This window comes from Lissotriton vulgaris, chromosome 6, assembly GCF_964263255.1.
Source record: "Lissotriton vulgaris chromosome 6, aLisVul1.2, whole genome shotgun sequence".
NCBI classification, from domain to species: Eukaryota; Metazoa; Chordata; class Amphibia; order Caudata; family Salamandridae; genus Lissotriton; species Lissotriton vulgaris.
In genome coordinates this window covers 222,772,121-222,791,709 of record NC_141694.1, presented here as the reverse complement: position 1 = coordinate 222,791,709, position 19,589 = coordinate 222,772,121, and the positions used below count along the sequence as shown (strand labels likewise).

At 38.2% G+C, this 19,589-nt stretch overlaps 1 protein-coding gene across 1 annotated transcript in view; it reads right to left on the bottom strand.

Moving 5' to 3' along the window:
* Positions 1 to 8,421: 8,421 nt before the first annotated feature.
* The window catches only part of MFSD2B (MFSD2 lysolipid transporter B, sphingolipid), a 286,777-nt gene continuing 275,609 nt past the window's right edge, over positions 8,422 to 19,589 (bottom strand). The window contains exon 14 of the mRNA XM_086926264.1: positions 8,422 to 9,098. Coding sequence (XP_086782390.1) covers positions 9,065 to 9,098 — 34 coding nt within the window. The 3' untranslated portion in view covers positions 8,422 to 9,064. The remainder of the gene's footprint in view (positions 9,099 to 19,589) is intronic.

The window sequence follows — 19,589 nt, the reverse complement described above, 5'->3', positions numbered from 1 at the left end:
CACTTGAAAAAAATGGAATCGGTGGAATGGCACTGCAATGGATCAGATCCTTCCTGAGCCAACGTACATATCAAATAGCATCTGCCACTGCAAGCTCTGGACATTTTAACTCCCCTCACGGGGTTCCACAGGGCTCCATTCTTAGCCCGCTCTTTTTCAATTTATATCTGAGACCCCTGGCAGATTTAGTGGAGAAAGCTGGACTCACTTTTATGACGTACGCAGACGACTCACAAATTGTCTTTTCACTATCTGAACCCCAATCTTCATCGTCGTCTTCTCTCAAAAATGGTCTTCTGAACATCTTCAACTGGATGTCAACTAACCAGTTGAAATTAAATGGAGACAAGACGGAGATCCTCCTTCTGGGCAAACACCCAGAGCTCTGGAATATATCACACTGACCTACACAGATGGGTGGTCTTCCAACACCAGTGCCCCATGCAAGAAATTTGGGGGTAATCCTAGACAATACCTTGTCCATGAAGCAACAGGCAAGCAAAATAGTGGGTCTCTGCTTCACCATTATCAAATGGCTCAAGAAGATTCTGTGGATGCTGCCGGTCCCCATGCAAAAAACAGTAGTCAATGCCTTAATTACATCCCGGCTTGACTACGGGAACATCTTGTATCTGGGGGCAAATAAAGCAGTCATAAAAAGATTACAGCTAGTACAAAATACGGCTGCCCGACTTCTCTGCCATATCCCTAAAAATACCAGCGTGTCCCCTTACTTACGTGAACTGCATTTGTTGAAGGTAGAAAATCGCATCAGATTTAAGGCCCTAAACTACATGTTTAAAATTAAATCAGGTACTGCCCCGAAATATCTTCAGACACTAGCACATCCCTATATCCCTACAAGAAACTTACGGTCCCAATCAGCTGAAAAGTTCTGCGTGCCGAGATTCAAGCTTTCCAGGATGGGAGGAAGATCCTTTTCCCACCTGGGTCCCACTATATGGAACTCACTTCCATTTCACGTACGAAAGGAGGGAAGTCTCTCCAAGTTCCGTAAAGCGATAAAAACCTGGTTGTTCGATCAGTAACCTGAATGACCCAGCTATACTCTTCCATCTATGATGCTGTGTTCTCAGGCACCGGGAAACCCTTCTTGGGTAGCTGTTGCGCCATACAAGTTTATAAAATAAATAAATAAATACATTTGGATCTTCAGGATGCGTATCGCATGGTTCCCATTTTTCCAGATAACATGAAATTACTCCAATTTCAGTGGCAAGGTCAAACATATAATTTTTCCTCCCTTCCTTTTGGACTTTCCACAGCACCATGGTGTTTTACCAAGCTAATTAAACCTGTTGACACTTTTCTCAGAGCCCAAGGCATCAGGCTCATCATTTGTTTCGATTATATTTCTTGGGTTATCTGATAAACTCTTCCAGGGCGACTCTTCATCTTTCTTCTGCAAAGATTAAAACCATCAAATCAGAAATTCTACAGACCCCTCAGAATTCAGTAATCTCTCTCAGAACTCTAGCAAGGATAATGGGTCTTCTCTTTTCCTCCATACAGGCCAATTTTCAAGGTCCTCACCATTATCGGACTCTCCAAAGATTAAAAACTCACCACTTACGCAGAGACCTTGTTTACGCCAATTCCATCTATCTGGATTCAGAATCCTGCTTGGAACTTTAATGGTGGGTGACCATTTACATGCCTGGAATGGCAGAACCATTTTCACGTCAGCCCCGATCTTGTATTAGAATAAGATGCAAGTTGGACGGGGTGGGGTGCCTGATGTGGACCAATCTGGACTGGAAGTACCTGGTTTCACATGGAGTCCAGATTGCATATTAACTGTTTGGCTATGTTTGAAGGTTCCTTTACAATCAAAAGCCTAGAAAAAAATGGGTTAATTGCTTCATTCTTCTTCGTATGGACAACATTACCGCAGTCAGTTACATCAACCACCTTGGCGGCACCAGATCAGCGCCACTAGCAGAATTGGCCAAACGTTTTTGGGATGTCTGCCTATTAAACAAAATTTCTGTACACACAGAATATTTGCCAGGAGATCTAAACTCTGTAGCAGACTGGCACACCCGCCTCCTTCGGGACTCAAGCGATTGGAAGCTTCATCCTTTGTTTTCAAGTCTTTTCACAAATGGGGTCCTTTTCAGAAAGACCTTTTTTGGTCCCAGACTGAATTGACAACTTCCTCTCTTCTTCAACTGGTGCCTAGATCCCTTAGCTTTAGCAACAGATGCTTTTCCTCTGGACTGGTTTCTGTCAACCAACTACGCTTTCCCTCCTTTTCCCATGATCAATAGGGCTTTGGCTCAGGTCCGGTGCCAAAAAGCAACTGGTTTTGGAAGCTCCCTTGCGACAATCTCAGGTTTCATTCCCTCCTCTCCTCGAGCTAGCAATACATTTTCCAACCCTTTTCCCTTTGTTTGCCAACCTTCTTCTAGAACCATGTGGCCTTCCTCACAGTCTGGTGTTAGACAACTGCCTCTTTCTTTTGGCATGGAAAGTATCAGGAGTTTCCGGCCTTTCTCTCTCATTTCGCCAGAAGCTTCAGTATTCATTAACAAATCCTGGGCTTCAGATACCACTGAGGTCTACAAGTCAGCTTGGTCTTGAGGGGCAATCTGGTGTGTGAGAAAACGTGCCAATGGTTAATTTCCTGGCAGCCGAAGCATCAGGGGGACAAGGTTATTGTACTTGTAGATCTGTCATTTCTACTCATTATCCTTACATTGATGGAAAACGGGTGGGAGAGTACCCTCTCGCCTGCTGACTGTTAACTGGAGTAACATTTTGCAATCCTCCTGTTCCAAACTACAGTAGGTTTTGGGACGTAAATTTGGTTTTAAATGTGTTCATTTCATGGCTTCATAATGCTAACTGTTCCCTAAATATGTTGTCTGCAACGCTTATCATGTGATAATGTCTATTAAACGTTCATCTGATGTTAGAGCTTTGGTTATCTCTTCTTAACAGTTTACCGCCCACAAATATACTCTTTAGAGTACCTAAATGTACTAAAACAAATGTAAATTCTGTTCTTTGTCCCTGTTTTCCTCATCATCCCAAACTTTGTATTGGACAATGTCTTAAAGTATATGAAGAGAACACAGCTGATCCCTGAACATCCTCAGACACTCAGTTTCTCATTTCCTTCAGAAAACCCCACAAGCCTGTGTCTTCCCCTACCCACTTAGTTCACTGGGCTAATAGGGTTATGTCTCTAGCAGTATTGATACTTCCATTTCTGATGCCCATTCTTCAAGAGGAGCTATGGCCTCCAAAGCTTTTTGGGCAGGCTCTCATCTTGAGGTTATTCGGAAATAAGCTGGTCTAATGATAATGTTTTCCACACTTTTTATTGTGAACCTGTACATAATACATCTTCTGTCCTAATTAGTATGCTTTAAAAAGAAAAACCATAATAGGATCCTCTGGTCTTGCAATAAAATGCAGATTTTCCTAAAAAGTTATGAAGGAAAGTCTTCATTTTATTAAAGATACGGAGGTTTAACTTCATGTTTCTTTTCCCACCCTGTCAGTGGCTCCGACACCTCCGTCTTATTCCACATAAGGAATTCACAACTGGCTCTGGTTTTGCCACTTAGGCTTCCCCTGCCATGGATTTTTCTAATGCTCCTGGTTCTCCACTCGCTTTCCTGGGACCCAGAGTTATAGACCTTTGCCAAAGATCTGTTCACATTTACGTTGGCTTTTTCAATTGTGTTATCCATTTTTCCATTATTCACTGTTTATTATTAACTACTCGCACAAGAAAAGAGGACTGTTCACAGTCAACTTGAGTATTATAGGGGGTTCTGTACTGCATTGATTACTGTTTTGCTACATTTGTTCTCTCGTTGGCTGGTTATCTCCAGGCCTTATGGGATTTGTAGTTCTTTTGTGTTTCTTGACTGCTGCTATTTGAAACATGCAAGATCAAAGAAGCATAATATTTGCCTCTGTGTCTTTAATAAAATTTCCTTAATAACTTACTAGGAAAATCTGTATATTTTTTCATGTTGTGGGAATACCTGTGCAATATGGTTCATTAAAAAGACTGCTTCTTTCTCACTTTTTCCTATTGTATGGCACATCATTTACCTAGTGACATGACATCAGAGAACATTGTTACAACAGGTCCTGCTGTAAAGACTTTAGTTCCAGAGCATAGAGGGGGGAGTGGTAAGTCCTTAGTATGTGGATCCTCTTGTGTCTATCTGAATCATAAGACTTTGACAGGGGAGGAAATGGAAGCTTTGAAAGACTGGGTAATGGAAAGCCAATAGGATGGACCACTAACTGTTGTAGGGTTGGTAACCGCTAGGTTGCAGTACATTTCCAGGTCAATAGTAGCAGAGCATTTGTAACTACACACAACACAAATGTATTTGCCTGGTAACCAGTCAAAGTTGTATTGGTCTAGATGATGTACTATTTTTCCATTCGATCTTGCGTCACTTACCTTTGTTAATTTTGGTATGCAGTCATAATATCAACTTTTTTTAATCGACCTACGCTAATATAGAATTTTATATATCGTAGGGACCGAATATCGAAGTCAAGAATATCGTTGACCGGAATATCGACCTCAAGGAAAGTAATATTGTTTTTTTTTTAAATATCGAAGTAAGTAATATCGAAGTAATTAATATCATTAGCAAAAATATTGTTGTTAATAATATCGATATTTATATTAGTGTTATGTATTTTTTGTAAAGTTTTTAAAATTATTTTTAAATATATGTATTAAATGTTTAGAAATTAGTAATTTTTCTAAAAGTAAATTTTGTGTTTTATTATCAGAGCGGTTTGTGGGTTTATAGGGTAATAGGGTGGGAAGTAATTTAATTATAATTAATTAATATGTTTTATTTAATTTTTAAGGACTATTAATTTATTGGTAATTAATTGGTATTTCATTTCTATTAATTGATTAATTTATAAATGTAATACTTATATTTAATATATTATTATTGTGTATTTATTATGATTGTTAATTAATTTATAGTTAATTATTAATTGGTAATTAATTGATGCATTGATAATTAAAGTAAATGTGTTATTGTTTATGTGTAGCGAGTTGTGGGTTTATAGGGGAATAGGGTGGGAAGCAATTTATTATAATTCAATACATTTTAATTTTTATTAATTGGTATTGATGATTAATTTATTGTTAATTAATTATGAATTGGTAATTAATTTTTATTAATTGAATTATGTATAATTAAATGAATTGTGTAATTTTTTATGTGAAGTGGGTTGTGGGTTTTGTAAGGGAATAGGGTGGGAAGTAATGTATTATAATTAAGAATATAACATTTTTTATTAATTGGTATTGTTTGTTAATTTATTATTTAATTTTTAATTGGTAATTAATTTTTATTGATTGATAATTTAAATAATGTTTTGTGTAGTGGGTTGTGCGTTTATAGGGGAATAGGGTGGGAAGTTATTTAATGTTGTTAAGTAATTATTTATTTAATTTTATTGGTATTTATTATTAATATTTTTGTTAATGAATTATTAATATTTTTTTATTATTTAATTAATAAGTATGTTTATTTAAGCCCTACGCTATCCTACATTTTCCACACTGTTACACTCACTGGAGTTGGAATAGTAATTGTAACCCCTACGCTATCCAACACTTTCTCTACTGTTGCACTCACTGGGGTGGGAATAGTAATTTTAACCCCTACGCTATCCAACACTTTCCCTACTGTTGCAGTCACTGGAGTGGGAATAGTAATTTTTACCCCTATGCTATCCAACACTGGTGCACAGTGCCACTGACATTGCTGGGAAGGGCAACACTCTTTAAAATGATGGCACTTCCTAGGTTTCTATATGCACTCCAAAAGACACTATTCCCAGTCCCCCCAACATACTCTACAGCAATAAATGCAGAAGTGACGACTCTTCTTTGGGAGGGGAAGACTCCCCGTATAGCTATGCACAAACTTACAAGAAGTTGCTATGATGGTGGTATCGCCCTCCCTGATATTTAAATATGTTATTGGGCTTCCCAGTTGGTTGCCATCAACCAATGGCTGCATATATCCCAAGGTGACCCAGCATACCGAATGGATAGACACCTACTAGATGCTACGGGGATTATGAGAGCATTCTATAATAGGGATAGGAGAAGCAACCCCAATGGCCAAACAGCACACACGCTACACATATGGTTCGAAGCGCAGAGAGCACTAGGATGGGAGGGAGTAATTACACAAGCCATGCCGCTCTGGGACACAAAGAGACTGGGCGCACTGCGTAGTACCAGGGATTTTAACCAATTGGATCTGATAGGAATATCAAAAGTTGGAGATCTCTGGAAGAAAGGGGAAATGGTCACATTCGCACATTTGCAGGCCACTTATGGTTTAGCGCAGATGGAAATATATCGATACGTGCAAGTCAGACATGTACTCCAATCTTTGCTCCCACCCGGAACACGACCCAAAGAATACTCACGTTTAGAAGATAGGCTTGTAACAGACCATCTCCACAAATAGGCAGTCTCGTAAACCTACCGGAAAATTGTGTACAATCGGCCAGATCCCACAGCAGCATTAAAGGCCAGATGGGAACTAGAAATAGGTAACCTAGATGAAGCTGACTGGCAGGAGGCTCTGGCATCCCCTAGGGAGGCAGCGATACCATCTAGGCTTATATTGGTACAAATAAAAATTCTACAGCGCACTTATCACACTAGGACACTATTACATAAGATACACCGAGCTGACACACCACTTTGTCTCAGGCAGTGTGGAGAACCAGGTACATTATACCACACTATCTGGCTCTGTCCAGAGATAGCGCAATACTGGAGGGTGGTGATGAGCACGCTCTCACAAGTCACGACAATCACGATTCTACCAGAACCCAAACGTTGCCTTCTCAACATATGGGAGCCAACGGACTTAAACAATACAGCCCAGAACTGGGTAACACTAGGCATGACAGTAGCAAAACAAAATATAGCGCAACGTTGGGGGTCCAGACTTAACCCTACCCTCAGTCAATGGTGCAACAACATGGACTTGGCAAAGGTGGTGGAGAAGTGAGTCTACACCCACCGAGGATGCCCCAAAAAATGGACAAGGGTATGGGGGAAGTGGAACGCTTACCGCAGAAATATATGTGAACCCCCACAGGATGAGTCTGGGTCAGACATTAGTGATTAAACATGTTTTCGCTTATGAGGATTGCAAGATATGTTACAGTCTGCCTATTGGTCTCACTGCTCTAGATGGACTAGTCTCTGAAGTTGACAAACGGCACGACAGATTGCGAAAACTGTGTCATCTCTGTATAGGCACTGTGAAAGATTATTGCACTATGAGGTAGTGTTATGATATACAGAATGTTATTAAAATTGTTTTTAAAAAAAAGATATTTTCAATACCAATATTTTTGACATCGATATTATTTTTTCGATATTTTTGTACTTACCATAATGTAGATAGGATGTCGATATTCTTGACTTCGATATTTTTGCGCCAATATTTCTGTAGGTCGATATTCTGTCACACAATCGTTAATTTTAGCTTTTCCGGTTACCTTGCGTAGCCCTTCCCGTATTATCTTTTTAATTTTTATGTGTTTGTCTTATTTACTTGTGTTGGCAATTCGACCGTCTGCTGCTCATCCTTGCTCTTCGATACCTGGGCATCCTGGGGAGCAACACCTCAATCCTGTCCGACATCAAGTCTCATGAGAACACCTTTCTCACAGGATTCAGGTTAAGTTTGCAGGCTTTGTTGGGCTGAGGTCTAATTCTGCCTAACATACTAAAATAAAAACTGTTTACTGACCTCTGCCTCTTTCACTAACTCATTTAAACCATCCAAGAGCGAATAACTGGGCGAATTCACAAACAGATGCTACTTCACCCTAAAAGTTGTCAGCATTGGCCCGCAACAGCAAGCACTTCTGTGTCTTCTCTTTGCCTTGCATGTTTCCTTCTTTCCTGAGGTATCCAAGTGGTCAACCCCTCTAGAGGGTGTGAGGGACAGCCGGAACTCTCTGCAGATCCACGTCTTAGGCCGACACTTGGCACCTAGGTACAATAATGAATGATAGACACTATCCATATCACTTGCAAATTCTGAGGTCTATTGCAGTCTGCCATTTGTATGTCGATAGTTGTTTTGTTTATGCAAGCACTCTTATCTTTTATAGTTCAATATACACATACAGAAGATGAATCATATTTTAAATGTTATTTACGAAAGTAAATGAGTTGAGACCGTAAATATTCAGAATTTACCAATAATTGCACTGATGAATGTGACTGCGCTCCACACACTTCAGCTTAGGCAACCTACACTAGAGATGTCAATGATTGCGCTCTAGGATAATTTCGGTACCTAAATCATAAATTAATCTAGACCCATTGTGAACCAAAGAGTAACAAGTGGCTCTGAGTCTTGAAGCCATCAATGTCTTTATTTAAAAAATAAATACAAAGCAATACCCTGCCAGGAATTATTATCCATTCAATATATATATATATTGTGAATGTTATTTTAATCTATACAGGATAACCACCTTGGTCCTTGGAGTCCCCCCTCTCCACACTTTGTATTTTTCATTCATACACTGCAATGGATACATTTGATCAACGAGCAAAATGGAAATGCTAGTATATCACAAAATTAAAAATTTTGGCTAAGCACTCCGTTGCAGAAGTTTGCTGTCCCATTAGTAGAATCACATGATGTACGAAGAACAGTGATTGTGGTTTGAAATCTTGTGAGCGAAGAGCTTTGCCAGTTGACCTTGTCCTTTTCCTGATATTCTGCAGCAAGTAACAAACAATGTATAGAAATGGCAATAACTCATATAGCAAAGTGACCTGGAATATGATCTGATCTTCTATTATGTTTCAAGTCACATTTGGCTATAAATGTGTAAACTGTACAGGATATAGACATCCAATGTCTAGTTCTTAACCGATGTGTGACAGTGGTGACTTAAGTCTAATGTCCAGGAGTTGAGACCAGGCTGGACACACTGGATGGAAATTGACCAACGGAACATGTTGAGCAGAGATGCAGAATGATTCTGGTCATCCAATGAGAGTTAGGCGTCTAGTACGAGACCTGTGAAAGAACAAAAATACAGATGTAAATGTAATGATTCTATTTGCTGCAGTGTAGCACTTGGCACCGTTGGAGGTTCACTGTAACAACAGGAAATCTGCCAAACTTATTCTAAGAGAATGCATTTTCGCAATACCATTTAAATTTAAATCAACGTTGTCCAATTTAGGGCTAGGAGTGCCCATCTAGGCCACAGTATTTGGATAGTCTCATAAGGTAAATTTACATGTAATACATCTAAATGTATTTCACATTTTTCTATTAAACAACTTTACAAGTATAGTTGAGAATATGATCTCTTTACAGTATAAAAATAAGGTAAGAAAAGAAAGAAAAAGTAAAAAGCAAAGATAGTTAGAGCCTTTTGGTTAATATTGTAAATTTATTTATTTATTTATAATCTTATAAAGAGCAGCAGCTACCCGCATAGATCACAGAGCGAATCAATAAGGTAAGGTGAATTAGCTGCTGCTTAAAATAACTGTCTTCATCTTTTTCTGAATTGAAAGAAGTGAGATACCATTTCTCAGAGTTCCATAATTTGGGACCCAAAACAGTGAAAGAGCGGCCACTGATACGGCTCAGTCAGAACCTAGGCACAGTACACAAGTCCTGGTTCATTGATCTTAACATATGTGTGGGCTGATAAGCCACCACCAGGTCCTGGATATACTGTGGACCCAAGTCAGCTTTAGCCCTGCACATATAGCAGAGGGCTTTGAATTTGATTTGTTGAGTGATCGCGAGCCACTGTTTTGGCAGCTGAAACAGAAGCCTGGTTGCGGATTTCTAGACAAGTTCCAGCTGTCCAATCGAAGCCTTATCAATGCCTAAATAGTGACATTGTTATAATGTAGCCTTGATAGAATAAGGGCTTGAATGAAAGTCCTTTGAGCTGGCGGAGGGAGCATCCAGATAATCTTTCTCACCCACTTGAGCACCCCGAAGCAAAAGGAGGTGACTTTGGCTACCTGAGACTTCATAGACAGACTACCATCCAGTAGAAAACCCAGGTTTTTTATTTTCGATTAAGGGTTGAAAAATCAGGATGGAGAACTGTGTTTGAAGGATTAACTAAATGGTGAAAGCACTAAAAAAACTCATAGACCTAATCTGTGATGGATCAACCCCTCCTGGACCTAGAGTGGGCAGCCCAATTTAAAGTATTTAAAGTAGCAGACTGTGGAACATCTTCGTATCATACAATTGCGAAAGTGGAGTAGAACATATGAACTAAAATGCACTTGTCTTGGTAAATTTCGATGGGGTTCACCAGGCAAAATTTATTGGGAAGAAAAATCCATAGGATGTGAACTTTATCACACCATTTGTAATTGGAACCCCTGCTCACACACATATCTGCACAGGGCCATAATACAAGGCAGCTCTTGTAATTGAGGCCTACTTTTAGTACAGACTGGTGAAGAAATATGAAGGAAAGACTAAACCATTAAAACTTATGTCGTTTTTCGGAGTACACAATTATTGGCAGGTATATATTTATCCCTACATATCTAGTAATATTTAGTAGTTTTCTACACTTGTGTTTTAATTTAAGGAAACATTATACACGTTTCCTCACGTATTTTTAATTTTACATAAATTAAGTAAATTCAATAACAGTCTTCTACAATTCACATACAGGATCATTCTTAAAAAGGGTATGATAAAAAAGTGGAAACAAACAATGTAAATATAATTCTATGAGAAAAAAACCTTCAAATATATAAGGTGCATCTTCTTTTGTACATGAATTTTCACAGTTTTGCAAATGCAAAATCCAGTCATCAAATACATCAATTTACTACTCTTCCAGTTTAATGAGCTAATTCTTTTCGCTATTCTTAAATCATCCTTATGAATTGTTTTTTATAGTAATTTCAAAACGGCAGTTTCATCATCATCCCTAAAAACATTTAACATTTTAAATAACAAGTTTAATCTGCGTTTCCAACTCCATGGTCCATACATTTAGATTAGTAAGGATAACTCTCTGGCAATTAAATCAGGGCACCACCTTGAGGTTTGCATGAGCAGCATGTATTCAAACTTTGTTTGTGTCATTTTGTCAATGAGTGGCATTATAGAAAGACAAGATACTGCTAAATCATGATCAGTCCTAGCTCTATTGAAGTGTAAAAATCTGAATTCGTTTTTCCCCAGAATCCTAAGCGCTCTATGCAAGTGGTTCTTGAACTTTTTACTTCTGTGGACCCCCACTGAATCATTATTGGAATCTTGGGACTCCCACTGAATTATTGCAATCTGGGGACTCCTACTGAATAATTGCAAGCTGGGGACCCAAGACCTAAGCATTTTTAATGATTTGTACCACAAAAAAATACACAAAAAATACAAAAAAGCATTCATCCAACAAATTCATACATTATGAAATATTGAATTTCATTTACAAATACATAATAAAAAAATCATAATTTCAATAATCAGGCTGGAGATTTTCTAAATTCAATTGAAGCCAATCGTCTATAATATATTCTGTTTGATGCACTTGCACTACTCCCACAAATTAGTCTGAGGATACTAACTTAATTTTTAGCCTCCAATTTCAGAATCCTTCATATTTTCAGAATTTTTATACACTTTCTGTTAACTTCTGCTTACTTTTCTAAGCAGAATGGGCTTCATGGACCACAGGTTCACTAGCCTCAGGGTAAGAACCACTGCTCTATGCTAAGGAGGTCATTTGATACGTTGTATGCCTGCATTTTAGAATAGTGAAGAACCTCCCACCAGCTACATTGGTCTACAATTGCCAAATGATTTTAAGAAAAACTACAAAGTGTAACCCTGCTTCTCCCTAGAAAGATGAACCAGCTTGTAAATTGGGAGGCGCTCAATATTAAACCTGTTTTTTAAATTAACCTGTTGAAAACACTTTGTAAACCGATATACAGCTAGGCTTTGTAGTAAATTAGAGAATTTTATTTGGCGTTTTTAAAAATTGCAACTAAAAGCCAGTATGTTGTGTCTGCAATTTTGTTTTGCTTTCTGTAGTGAGACAGTCTTTGAGAAATGGAGATATATGAAGTTTTACTGCACAGAATTTATCACCTCCGACCCAGGTCTCCCTTTTGTGTCATTAGAAACATCATTTCATGGGAAGTCCTGATAGGGGAAGCAGGCTTATTTGCAGATTGAAAGTTGCAACCAACTCCAGTGGGTGAGGAAGGGGGTGAAGCTGGCTCAGCCTAGGACCTCAGATATCAGGAATGCCTGTGCTCTCCAACCAGTAGTGAGAGCAATATTGTTTCTGTTTCCCAGCATCCGCTGCCATTTCATGAAGACGTGGGTGCAGAATTTGACTAATGGCTTTATGCAGCAGGCTTTGGGGGCATAAGGACTGAGTGCAGGCTAGTGCTGAAGACCACATAATGCACTCTTATACATTTGTTATCTGGACATCTTGAGTGACTGGTCTGCGATCATGCTAATCCTGTGCTCAGTAGATCCGCAACTCATTTGCAGGGCAATCAAATTCATTGACAAGTTCGAGAAAATGCAAAAAAAAACTGGTGAAGTCTTGAGCCCTGAACACATTTACTTTTCTAACCCGAAAGATGCTCTAATTTTTATAACATTTTTTATTCACTCAGCAGTGTAAATTTTGGTGTGTTTTAATATTGCTGCATTTACATTTTGTAATGGTTTTTACTAACTATACAATAAATATTATTATTATTATTAAGTGGTCATATTGAATTATTTGGATCACTGACATAATATAGAATGACAAAATATAGACTTACCAAAATATAGTCACCAAAATATAGTATGCCAAAATATCGAATTCCTATCTACAAACAGGTAAGTACAAAAATATCGAATCCAAAATATAGTCTGTAAAAAATATAGTCAGTCAAAATATCGAATTTTTTTAAATGTCTTAAAAGTAATTTAAAATTAATGAAATAATAAATATAATTAACTAAAACATACCTAAAAATACTCAAATAACCTTAAAATTAAGATATAATCAATGTAAGTTATTAATAAAAAATGTACAATATTTTACCGTAGGATAGCAGGAGGGTAACGTTTAATATTACCACTCCAGTGAGTGCAACAGTAGGGAAAGCGTTGGATAGCGTAGGGGTAAAAAATACTATTCCCACTCCAGTGAGTGCAACAGTAGGGAAAGCATTGGATAGCGTAAGGGTAAAAATTACTATTCCCACTCCAGAGAGTGCAACAGTAGGGAAAGCGTTGGATAGCGGGAGGGTAAAAAATACTATTCCCACTCCAGTGAGTGCAACAGTAGGGAAAGCGTTGGATAGCGTAGGGGTAAAAAATACTATTCCCACTCCAGAGAGAGCAACAGTAGGAGAGGTGTTGGATAGCATAGGGGTAAAAATTACTATTCCCACTCCAGAGAGTGCAACAGTAGGGAAAGCGTTGGATAGCATAAGGGTAAAAATTACTATTCCCACTCCAGAGAGTGCAACAGTAGGGAAAGCGTTGGATAGCGGGAGGGTAAAAATTACTATTCCAACTCCAGAGCGTGCAACAGTAGGGAAAGCGTTGGATAGCGTAGGGGTAAGAATTACTATTCCCACTCCAGAGAGTGCAACAGTAGGGAAAGCGTTGGATATTGGAGGGGTATAAATTACTATTTCCACTCCAGAGAGTACAACAGTAGGGAAAGCATTGGATAGCGTAGGGGTAAAAATTACTATTCCCACTCCAGAGAGTGCAACAGTAGGGAAAGCGTTGGATAGCGTAGGGGTAAAAAATACTATTCCCACTCCAGAGAGTGCAACAGTAGGGAAAGCGTTGGATAGCAGGAGTGTGAAAATTACTATTCCCACTCCAGATAGTGCAACAGTAGGGAAAGCTTTGGATAGCGTAGGGGTAACAATTACTATTCCCACACCAGAGAGTGCAACAGTAGGGAAAGCGTTGGATAGTGTAGGGGTAAAAAATACTATTCCCTAAAAAATACTATTCCCACTCCAGAGAGTGCAACAGTAGGGAAAGCGTTGGATAGCGGGAGGGTGAAAATTACTATTCCCACTCCAGTGAGTTTAACAGTAGGGAAAGTAATGATTTAATATACTATTAAAAATAAATTAAATATCAATACCAATAACACATTAATTGAAATTAATAACCAATTTAATAGTATCTAATAATTAATTAGAAATACAACTACATATTAGTTATAAAAAATTAATAACCTATTCATAGTTATTCAACAACGAATTAATTTTAAATAACAAAAACTAATTGATAATAAAAATTAATACCCATTAAAAATTAACAGTAAATGAATTATCAATACACAAAAAGTATTTTTAATATGTAATTAATTACAATTACATTACTTCCCACCCTATTCCCCTATAAACCCACATCCCACTACAGAAAATACATTAATACAATTTTCATAATTATCAAATATTTAATTAATACAAATTAATTACCAATTAATAAAAAATCAATTGCCAATTAATAGAAATTAATTACCAATTAAAACTTAATTAACAAAATTTTTTAAATCAATACGAATAAATGAAAAAAAATATTTACTTTATTACAATTAAATTACTTCCCCCCCTATTCCCCTATAAACCCACAACCCGCTACAGAAAATACATTTAGAAAATTAACATAATTAACAATGAATCAATTAATACAAATTAATTGGCAATTAATAAAATTTAATTACCAATTACAAAATAACAATAAATTCAAAATGAATACCAATAAATAAATAAAAATATTTAATTAATTACAATTAAATTACTTCCCACCCTATTCCCCTATAAACCCACAACCCGCTACAGAATTAAATTACGCAAAAATTAAATAACATAAAATTCATTACTTAAAATACATTAAACATACATTACAAAAATTAATATACACTTTTCACACATATACTAACATAAAAAAACACTTTAAAAAAATTGATATTATTAAAAAATCGATATATTTAATGCCTATATTGTATATTTCGATATTTTGACTTCTATATTTTGAAAATCGATATTACTTACCTTAAATTCGAAATTTTTGTAACCACTATATTGTGTCCATTCGATATTTTGTCCATTCTATATTTTTACTTCGATATTATGTCCATTCTATATTTTGGAATAGATATTATGACTGTTTACCGAATTATTTATGGTCTTTTTTGATCTTGTTGGATTTGTTATACGAATCCATAACAGCGATATGCTTCTCACCTAAAACAATCCGGAAGGAAGAAAGCTGCACAAGGCACAGTAACGTAACCCCCATTAGGAAGTGGCGTGATGAGAATGATCAGGCCCCTGCTGTGGAATGTTATAAGGGACTCCTGAGTCTCCCATATCTAACAGCTATTCATTGACATTGGGTTGAATGGGGCCCCTTTGAAGGGCTGAAGGGCCCATGGAGGGTTGGGGTTGGCCCTGTCCTGAAGAGGCCTGCTTTATGGGCCTGCCATTAGGAGGTCTGATTTGATTGCCTCAGCTGTATTCAACTTCAATATAAGGACTCTGAATTGAGGGTCTTACTAGCCGCACAGACGCAGAGAGCCTTTGATTGGTTAAAAAACATAACCCACCCAGTAAATGATGGCCCAGTCACCGCACTAGAAACTGCACCTCATGAGATCACCTAGATGCACATGGGTTGTATGGAGTCTTTAACTGCTGCGATCTTCACCGCGACCTGTGCTGGTGTGGTTGCCCAGACAGACTAACTTGCAGGCGGCCTGAACTGTTGTGTAGGTTTAGAGGGCACTACCTGCTGGAAGAAGACAATGGCACACGTAATAGGGTCAAGAGGGTGTTGGCCTATGGCAGGGTGTGCACCAGGGCCACCTGCAGCAGTCTCTGTAGAGTCAGGATGCACATGAATGACTGTGTCGGATCAGTGTGATAAGTAGCATGCCAGTCTTTCAATGTCACATCTAGGCCATAGGTACAACAAAGATCCACCAACAGTTTAGAAATTATCAGGAGGCAGACCAGAGACGGCGGGGTCTTTGTGAAACCTTTGACTGCGTCCAGAGTTTGAATGCGAACCAAAACCTACAATATCAAATATTTTCAAATTAGACCCATGTGGCAGTGACAAAACGTAGTGAGGAAGTTTAACTCTCTTCAGAGAAGATTGGCTCCCTCCCCCAAAGCCCACAAAAAAGAAACATTTTGAAACATTCAGGCCAAATGGTGTATTTTTCTAAACAAATATTTTATATGCCAGAACATTTTCCCATACTTCAGCATTTGTCTCATTATTCACAGGAAATTTTTCGCGGTGGTAAAATAATATGTGTGCGCCCATAAAATACATATTCTATGCAAAATATTGACACACTTGACAAATTGTTGTGCCAAAAGAAAATATAATTGAGTACTCTATGCCAGAAGAACACAGGAGTTGTATATCCTGTGTCAGGATCTGAGGGTTATTCAATATTCTATGTTGCTGCTCATAATATGATGTTCGATATTCGAGTAGGCTTTGGTGCGGCATATACGCGCCAAAGGACTATTCAATAGGCCAGCCTACATTGGGGGTATGTTACCTTTACCTCAAATATTTAACCACACAGGTAAGTCCCACGTAAGGTACTCCACAACAAGGGAGTTTTCCATGCAGATAAGTCTTTTTTTAACCCCTTTGATGCTGATGACGAGCTCAGCTCGTCATGCAGTACACTGGTCGTGTGCTGATGACGAGCTGAGCTCGTCATGCAGCATGGGGATCAGTATATTTCAGCACCCAGCGGGAATTGCCTTAGCAGCCAAGGTGTTAATGAGGTTAAAGTGATGTTATAGTTGGGTGAAATGTCATTTAACCTTTTCCATGCTTCGGATGGCCCAAAGCCATGTGATGTCACGGCGGGCGTGTGCGTCAGATGGCCTGGGGCCGTCCGATCTGCACACGCGTCAAATAGCAGCACCCCACGGCAGAATGTGTGCCGCGGCAAAGAGGTTTAAACTTAACTGAAGTAACTATAGTAAATATATATATTTGTTTTGCATGTCCCTGATGTCCATTTGTCTTGCAATTTCTGTTGATGTTGCATCCAGCCAATCAGTTTTCTCTGTACTGCAGGATCAGTCATTCGTGTAGTACTGAATCAGCCAAAGGGAAACAAAGCCCTCTTGAACAATCAGATCGCTTGTGACTTTTTTTAAATTGATGGTACCGCTAGAGTACTGTGGTAGTCCTGCGGGACCAACCTTCCAGATATCACTAACATTGAACCTTAGTTTCTCAACAAAGGCTGAACAAATTTACACCGAATCACAAACAGTTTGTTTTGTGAAAAGATCTAGATTCTGACAAATTTGATTCTGTTCTGCCGTTTTTTTAAAAAACGCTTCTTAAATTTCCTATGGGAAACTGCATGGGGAAAAGTCATTTTGAGACGACCCGTTGTCTCAGAGCCCACTTGACAGACCACTCTGAAACGTAGGGCAAATATTTGTGAGAAGACTGTATTAATAGTGACTGATGGTGTGGGATAATGAATTTGTATGCTGAAGATTTTCTTACCTCTTTAAGGTGAAATGATTTATTGGAACATCTATGTTTTTATGCAGGTAGATTTAGAATACTCAGGCACCATTTGAAAGCCACATGAAATCCTTCACTCAAGTATGGCATCCAAGCAATGAAGTATTGGGACTGGGATGGATTCACTCCTCTCTTTCTTGTGACGCTTTGAATCCTCTAATGGGTGAATTTTCAATGATATAAATTACCATAATGTGGACTTCACTTAAAACAAGCATCGAGAAAGGCATCACACCGAAAAGCGTCTGCTTAAAATAAATAAGAAACGTAAGACCCTGTGAGTGCTCTGTGCCATTTCTTTGAAACTAAACATAGAAATATACATATATAATGTGTGTGTGTATGTATGTAGGTGAAGAAATGGGCAAGATTTATTGACGATGTGTTCTGTGTGTGGGAAGGTACTAAAGAAGAGGCTGATACCTTTGTTGAAAGTCTCAATATCAATTAATTAAACCTGAAATTTACACACCAAGTACACCCAACCCAAATGGAATTCCTTGATGTTATGATAAAAGTACATGAAGGTAAAATTGAGACATCATTGCACAGCAAAGCAACAGCAGGAAATAGCATGTTGCATGCTTGGAGCTGCCACCCTAAAAGTCTCATTCAGAGTATCCCGTACGGAGAACTACTGCGTGCAAAACGCAACTGCAGTACGGTTGAGGGGTACGAGAATGAATGTATGATTATGACAAGGAGATTTAAAGAGAGAGGATACAGTGACCAATGTATATCTACAGCTTGCTCCAAAGCTAGAATAAGAACTAGAGAGGAGCTGTTGAAAAGCAAAACTAGTAATGAATCAACATCAGCCAGTGATAAGGTGAGATTCGTAACCACTTACAGTAACAAAGCATACGGAGTGAGAAAATGCCTGGAAAAACACTGGAGCATTTTACAGACAGACCTTGATATAGAAAAGTCAATAAATGAGTCACCACAAATAACCTTTAGGAAAGGGAGATCAATCAAGGACATGGTAAGCCCGGCGAATTTACCTAAATTATCATCTAAGAAAATAAGCCCTATACAAGGATTTTACATCTGTGGCAAATGTAAGGCCTGTAAACACAGTAAGAATTGCAAATCAGTAAAGTTATCAGCCAGCAGTGATCCGTTCAAAAGTCAAAAACACCTGACATGCGAGACCGAATATGCAGTGTATGCCCTCAGATGCCCATGTAACCTTAGTTACATAGGGAGTACCATACATAAGGCAAAAAAAAGAGTACTTGAGCATCTGAGGGCTATAAACCACCACGATAAACAATATCCAATTGCCCGCCATTTCTACAATGGACACAATCAAAATACAAATCTATTATCATTTGTGGTATTAGATTGTATACCAAAGAGAGAAAGAGGGGGTGACAGGGTGAGAGAATTGCGACAATTGGAATCCAGGTTTATAATCAAATTCCAAACACTATTCCCATTAGGACACAATGCTGATGAGGGACTGGCATCTCACCTTGGGTAACAACTCGGCTAGCATTAAATACAGTGTGTAAACGAACTTTGCTGTCTTCAATGTAATTGCGGAAATGAATGTTTTTAATGATTAAGGTACGACATTATCTTCAAAAATGCCGATACCAGATTTTAATGGTTATAATCTCTCATTTTTCAGGTCACACAAGAATCTTTATTCATTCCGGAGTGCATGAATACGTTTGAAAGCCAGAAAAGTGAAGAGTGATCGTGGGTGCAATAAGCACAGTGAAAGCTAAGTTGCTATGAACTGCAAATGTGTAGAAAACGAATACTGAGGGATTTGCCCACTGGGGCTAAACTAGTCAGGAGACAATATGGATTGCAGTGGGCTACATAAACACAAACATCAGACTGCACCATTAAAGATAGCAACGTGAATGATTTATCTATGTTGCAAATATCTGGTATGATTTGCCCACTGGGGCTACACGTTGTATATTTGTAAACCCACGA